Genomic DNA, 7,747 nt, shown 5'->3' with positions numbered 1-7,747 from the left:
AATACGTTATCAAACCTCATCCATCTCTCAAAACCATTATGTTCTTAACTCGCCAAGTTTCTGTTAAATGGTAGGAAAAATATAACTATGATCATGTCCTAAAAATGTTTTCAAAAGTCACCAAAACTCCAGAAGTTCTAGTCCAAATGAGCATATTTCAGGCACAATTAGTATCCATTATCAACAAGAAAGATTTGAAAAAATTAGCCGAAGCAATATCATAAGTTTCAGATAGCGATGATGAAGAAAAAGCACAGCATCTCACTAGCTTATCTCTATTACAACAACCTGCATTATCACCAGCTCATTAGACCTCTCCTTCTCAACAGACCTCTCATTCTCAGGATGACTCAGCCGCCTCTCCTTATCAAGATTACTCTCCTTACCATCCAGTACATCTGATGGATTTCCTAGACCCATTTGAACTGGAATTAGCAAATTATGACCCTCAGATTATGTAATTCCAGAAGATTACTACTTTCTCAATTAGTCAGCATGACAGATGGAAGTTGTTAAGAATATTATCTCCTCAAAAGATTATTATTCATGACAGATTATTGTCCATAAAAACAACAAATGACTTTGTACATACTAGTTCACGTGTCCTGTACTGTGTTAGTTTGTTTTTAGTATCGGCTGATACTATTCTTGTTTTTAATGTTGGTTGATACTGTACATGTATTATTAGAATCACTGTTTTGTATTGTTCTAGTGTCTATATAAATGAGTCTGTAAAGAAAGAAGAGCATTCAGAAACTCTCAATCTGAAGCCTCTTCCTTTCTTGCCCACATCACTCTAGTCCTCCTCACTCCTCACTCTAAAAGTTCATCTTTTGTAAATCTTTATTTCTTCATGTCTTCTGCTTCCAACTCTTCTGATAATTAGTCTCCTTGTAAGTATTATGTCTTTAGTAAAGAAGTTTATTTTGAATATCTTTTCTATATTATTTACTTCCTCATGCATATGGCCGGTTACACTGCCTGCTCTATCTGCTATCATGCATATGACTGGTTATACCGCCTATTACTATTAAATTATTATTAATATCTATTTATTACCTGAGATTTACGCATTTGGTTTCAGAGCCATTGGTGATTATATTGTTATATTATTATTATTATATTTTTTTGTTATATTTGTTGTTATATTGCTATTTTATCTTGTTTGAAATATTCTTTATTAATTTTAAATTCTTATTTATTCAGAGTATATAATGGGCATCATCTCCAACTACTTGTGAATATGTTGGAGAAGAATGTTCCTTTTCAGGATTATGGGAGGTGGATGCTTTATCAGGATAGCTAATAGTATATATTGGTGTATCAATAATATTTCCGAAAAATTCTTTTTCATAGGGTAAACTATATATTATATTATTATAGTGTTACTACTACTATTAGTATAAACTATATAATAGTATTAATATTAGACTATTAGTTATAGTGATTAGAATAACTATATATTAGTATTTGTTATAGTGAATTTAATTTATTATAACTAGTAGTATATAGTAATACTATTGGTATTGGTAATGCTATACTAATACTAAATAACTATAGACTATACCAATACTAATATAATAATACATTGATATTAAATTATTACTAATACTATATACTATACTAATAGTGATATTAATACTAAAATATTAAGTTAACTATACTATTATACATATATTATGCTATAACTTTTATCATATATATATTATATATTAATATATCATACTATCATACTATATTCATATCATAGTATTAATACTAATATATTAAGTTAACTATATTATGCTATAACTCTTATGATATATTAATATATACTAATACTATATATTATGTTGAGAATTTGTTAGGCCATAAAATTTAATTAATATTATAATAGATATTTTTTATATTAATAATATATGATCAAACAAATTACAAATGTTGATATTTAAAATTAATATTTTATGTTATAAATTATAATATGAAATTATATATAGTTACATATATTATATATATAAATTTCATATATAATTATATATTGTATATAAAATTTATATATAAAAAATATTTTGTATAATATATAAAATTAATTTATATATATATATATTTCCCAACCAGTTCGGTCCGGTTCCGGAAATTACGGAACCGAAACCGGACTGGGTTCAGCCGCTTTTCATAATATTGGAACGGGTCCCGGACCGGACCAATTCAAAACCGGTTCGGGCCAGTTTTCCAATTTAAATTTACACCCCTAGTTTAGACTTATTCTAGAATGACATCTGCATGCTTAAATAGACTTTTCACCTATTAAACATTCACATAAATTTACAAACAATATACTAACAGAAAATATACTCAAATAGTAACAATTTATGTGAAGAAAGATTTGTGAGAATTCACTTACAAAAACTTTGAAAAATTCGAGCAAGAAAAGCTAGAAAAGTAGTCTGAGAGTTCCTCTGGATTTCTCTCTAAGAAAGTATTTTTAAAGTGACAAAAGAGTAATGAAAAGGTCATGGACAAGACTCGTACTGCATTAGTGGTTTAGAGGAGATTTAAAAGTGACTTTTGGGTGATGTGGTGTCAGCAAAATGTGCCACATCCAATGGTTTTTTAGCTTGTTGCTACTGTGTGAGAGCAAGGTGGTGAGGTGACTTTGGCCTTCCCATCAACTACTATTTGGGACTGACTTGGGTAGTAAAAGGACACTCGACAGGAGGAAACTTCCTCTTCAAGCCCTACCTTGGTGGTGCAATTTCGTGGGCCTTAATAGGCCTTAACCGAATGGGCCACATTTGGGGTTTCTAACAAGACCAAATCTAATTTTTCTTGGTCCAATTAAAATGCTATAATATAAAAGAATGAATGAGGGTGTAATAACGTGAATGAGTAGTTAATAGCATTTGAAAGTAATTTAATCAAGTGATTAAACATTAAGCTACAACTGGCCAACACTTAGGGTTTGAGGTAACCATATGGGGTTTGGGGAAACCGTTTAGGATTTCAATTTTCACAAAAGTTTTGGGATTTCAATTATATTCTAAATATTTACAGTTTCACTAGAGTTGAAACCCTTTTTGGTTTGGCACAAATTGGATGGTTGGATGGAATAGTGTTTGGCTTAGGTGGCATGATTACAAAACTTGATTTTCCTTCCTTTCATTCACATTTCCATCTCATGGTTCCTCGTGGTGCCAAGTGTCCTATACTATTTATCAAGTATGGCTAAGATCTTGCCAAGTGTCTAAATGAAACTTTTCTAGATTGATTTGGACATTCCACATTGTAATTTGAAAACAACTGGATTGCATGCCACATTACACTTACATAGGACTCACTATTCACGTTGAAAATGGTAAGTAACTTTGCACCATAAATTCATAAATAATCCTACGAAACTAGGAATGTACTTAATTTCGTGGAATTCAACTCCTAAGTGCCTCAAACAAATCAAACACATTTTTGAATAGTTGTTGTTCGAAAAATGAAAATCATTTTATTGCGTCGTAAAATGCTAAATATTCATTTGAGATTAATGACGCAGACCGTTTCTCATTATCACATTACTAAGTACCTCAAATAAATAAAATTACATTTTTGAAGTCTAAGTGGGCCATAAATTGATTATGCTAACTAGGGTTGTACAAAAACCGATGCAACCGGCCGCCGTCGATGCAACCGGCCACCGTCGACGTGAACCAGCCGGCTGCGTCAAGAACCGGCTGGAACCGATGGAGAACCGGCCAGCGTGTGGTGGAATAATACAGGAACCGACGTTCAGCTGTTCGGTCCTGGTTTGAGGCTTGGACGGACCGCTGATCCGACCGATATAATAAAACTTATTTTTTTTTTAATATATACTAATCAAAACGATGCCATTCCACTTAAGTTTAAATGGAACGACGTCATTGTATATCTATAAGTATACGATAGATAATAGAAATGATGCCGTTTGGTATTAAAGCAAACGACGTCATTTTATTAAAGACGTAAGAAAAAAAAATGTCTGAAACGACGCCATTCCACTAAGTGGAACGACGTCGTTTCGGTATGGGGTCTTCTTCTTCCTCAATCTTCTTCCATTTCCCGATCTCCTCTACAACTCTCTCTCTCTCTCTCTCTCTCTCTCTCAGTAGAATCACGCCGCCAGGGGAACCGATGCCAACCGAGAACCACCAGAGAATTGCCTCAATCGGTTTCCTGCTCCCCATCGACCGGTTACGGTAGGTTGCTCCCCTAGTTTTTTAGTCTTTGGTCGGCGTAGGTTTTGCCCAAAAACTACGCCGATGACGTCGGTTTTCATCCCTAATACTGACCAATTCAATCCTATGCGATTGCCTTTCTGGGGTTTTCACGATGATCCGAAAGTCTAGAGAAATTCAGTAGTCTAGTGGGTTGTTGCAGAGCATGAGGAAAGCTAACCAGCAGGCATCCCTCTTAACATGAAGAAAACCAATCCTAATTCATAGAATTCAAATCAACCGCCAACAGGTAAGGAAAAGAAGAAGAAAGAAGAAAAGGTAGGAAAGAAAATGGATGGAATTCCCATCGTAGGCATATGATAGGAATTTGGGGGTAGCTGTTAGGCCCCATTCCCTACGCTAGACTAAGGGCCCAATCCCATCGGGCCATCTAACTCACACGAGGCCTGGGCAGACTAAACACCCTATATGCGAAAATGAGAGCAAAGGGCGAGCCCCAAAGGATCCATCTTACGAAGGTAAGAGCAGGCCCATCAAGGGAAAAATAGCAAACTAAGATAGTCATTCGGTTGCACCTTGGCATGGCACCACAATATGAAGGGACACCTTGGCAACCAGTCGACATATCAGTGATCAAGTCAAAACAGAATGGCCTCCCATATTTCAGAATTAGAAGGGTTATCGCATTAAATGCGGGAAGTTATCCTCTCAGGGGACCTGTCGGTGTCAAGCCTCGGTGATCCGAGAGCCAAAGGGATTACCACATTTAATGACACAACACACTTTTATAGAGGAGAGAGCTGTCAGGCCACTCTGAGTAGGAGAAGCTACACCAACCTCCGAATGGGATACATGAAGCCAAAAAAAAAAAAAGGAATGAGGAAGATAGGTACAGACTTTTTACTAAATCTCTTTAGAATTCACAACATACAAAATGACTGACTTAGGCATCGGAAGCATCGGAGTGGCAATCCGTGCCATTGCCAATTGCTAAAGATCTCCTTAACATCTTGCAGGTGAACAATCTAAGGCGGGTATGCGAAACACATTGTCAATATTTCACTAAAGTAGAAGCCAAAATGACATCTCCAGCCAGAGAAACGATCAGCTAATATAATTGCACACCTTCTTGCTAGATGAGCAGCCGATCAACTCTTCCAAGGAAATGTATTTGTTTTCCCAACCCTACATTCTATCGTATTTTGTGATGATTCATTCAAGGCTCCTATGAGCAATATCTGTAAATTCTAATTTTATTTATACAATGGAACCACTTGGAAAAAAAGAACAATTATTTGATTAGAAGCTCTATACATTTTTTATACTAGCCCCTGCAATTTTGACATGAAGAGTTGATCAAGGATCCTACTAGGAATCTCTTAAAGCTCTATCCGGGTAAGACTTTTTTTTTTTCGTCATTTTATCAAGTCTGGTGAATGACAATAAACGTAAACAACAACTAGCCGGGACACTTTGAGCAGGCTCCTGTTATGTAGAAAGCAAAAGTTCAAGAAAGTCTATTAAAAAGTGATTGGCCAATATTCATACAAAGGATAATCATATGAAAAGGCATGCAAAACTCATTCTTGAGCATGTGGACCTTTAAAAAATGGGTTTTCCGAATGTCTATCATTAGCTAGGTAAGTACACGTACCATTTTCTTCCAAAATCAATGAGCACCATCGACCTCCCATTCTAAAAGAGTGAGGTGACTGAACTGAACTTCAAAGTTCTAACATACTCTACTTGTTAAGTCTATTTTAACGAGGATGGTGTAAAAGTCTATTTTATATCGTTCGTATAAACTCAACACATCACTTAGTCGCTTGATTATAAAATAAGCATATATACACTCAATCAATCATTGACACTAAGCCAAGAGCCCGATGACCTGATGGCACACAACCCCCTTCTCCAAACGGAGAACATGGGTTAAAAACCTCCATTTCTCATTGTTAAAAAAAAAAAAAAAAACCATAATACTAAGTTATGTTTGGTTCTGCAGTTCAAATAAGATGAGATGAGATGTTTTGTTCAAAGTTGAATAAAATAGTGTTAGAATTTAAATTTTTAATAATATTTTTAGTTTGGAATTTGAAAAAGTTAAATTGTTTATTATATTTTGTACGAAAAATTGAAAAAATTGTAATAATGAGATAAGATGAGATGCGAGGTTTTTTTTTTTTTTTTTGATAAACATAACTTCATTCAAATCTGAAAACATCAATACATTAATTGTTATCAAACCATAAAGCATGGTGAACAAAAGAAGGGACCTGTTCCCACCAAACATTAATATTAACAATGTTCCAAGCATATCTAGCTAAAGCATGAGCTACCCCATTCCCCATTTTGTTGACATGTAGCACTTGTACTTCCTGGAAACACGGCAACATGTTCCTAATCTCATGGATCAAATTACCAGCATTAGCATAAAAGGTTTCATTAGATTGCAGCTCCTGAACCACACTGAGGCAATCAGTTTCAATGGCTACTTTTGGGATGCCAAGTGGAAGACAAAGTTGTATCCCTCTCAACACATCAATGGCTTCAATTGTAGCTGCCTCATCCACCTCTTGCTCAATCTTACTTGCTACCATCACAATTGCTCCATGTGTATCTCGCATAACCATCCCAACTCCAGCCTTCCTTAGATTAGAAAAAATTGCCCCATCAACATTCAACTTAAAAACACCATCTTCTGGAGCTTGCCACTTAGTCAGTTTTTGTAATTGCTCCCTTGATGTAATTGCTCACACATCATTAAAGACTTTGCACATTGATAAAGCACGCTTAGTCGCTTGGACAGGTTGTAGCAAATTCTTCTCCATCTGCATTTGATTCCTTCTGTACCATACGCTCCAGCAAAGGACACAAAACAAAGTTAGTTTAGCTTCGCTGCCTTGCATCAGAACCTTGTGCATAGTTTGAATAAAACTGAAAGAAGTATGAAGAAACTTGTCCACTAGGAAGAAACGCTGCCAAACAATATAGATAGTAGGACAATTTAACAAAGCATGAGTAATATCTTCCTCATGAATCTGATAGAAACAGCACTTAGAATCCACCTCCACCTTTTTCCTCCTAAGATTAATAAGTGTTGGTAAAATATCGTTACAAGCCTTCCATGCAAACGCTTTAATCTTCCTGGAAACTTCCATATGCCATATTTTCCGCCAAAGACTCCTATCCCCCATCTGCAAGGATGTTTCCCCATCACCACTAGTCTCAATCTCCTGAATCATCTTATAAGCACTCTTGACCGTGAATTTGCCATTTACTTCCTTGTCCCAAATCCACCTATCCATACACTAACTTGTTGGTAATCTAACATTTAGGATCTCCTCAGCTACGCTTGGATTGAAGAGAGCTCTAATTAATTGTTCATTCTAGTTCCTAGTAGTATCATCAATTAGCATGTCCACTGTACTTTATTCATCAATTGGATTGAGAGGTTTTGTATATTCAAACCGAAACTAAGAAAAAGACAATTAAAAAATTTTAATTATTAAAGGTGGTCTGCCGACAATCACCGCCCTAAACTAGCATTGAAGTTGCCAAGATTG

General features: G+C 35.3%; 1 protein-coding gene across 1 annotated transcript; it reads right to left on the bottom strand.

The window, feature by feature from the left end:
* Positions 1-264: 264 nt before the first annotated feature.
* Positions 265-7,489, bottom strand: LOC121255176. The gene is made up of 3 exons (XM_041155450.1): positions 6,939-7,489; positions 6,604-6,830; positions 265-425 (listed from the first exon to the last, which is right to left on the bottom strand). The coding sequence occupies exons 1-3, from the start codon at positions 7,487-7,489 to the stop codon at positions 265-267; spliced, it is 939 nt and encodes a 312-aa protein (XP_041011384.1).
* Between the last annotated feature and the right edge of the window lie 258 nt (positions 7,490-7,747).

This window comes from Juglans microcarpa x Juglans regia, chromosome 3D, assembly GCF_004785595.1.
Source record: "Juglans microcarpa x Juglans regia isolate MS1-56 chromosome 3D, Jm3101_v1.0, whole genome shotgun sequence".
Taxonomy (NCBI): Eukaryota; Viridiplantae; Streptophyta; class Magnoliopsida; order Fagales; family Juglandaceae; genus Juglans; species Juglans microcarpa x Juglans regia.
This window is presented reverse-complemented; position numbering and strand designations above follow the sequence as displayed.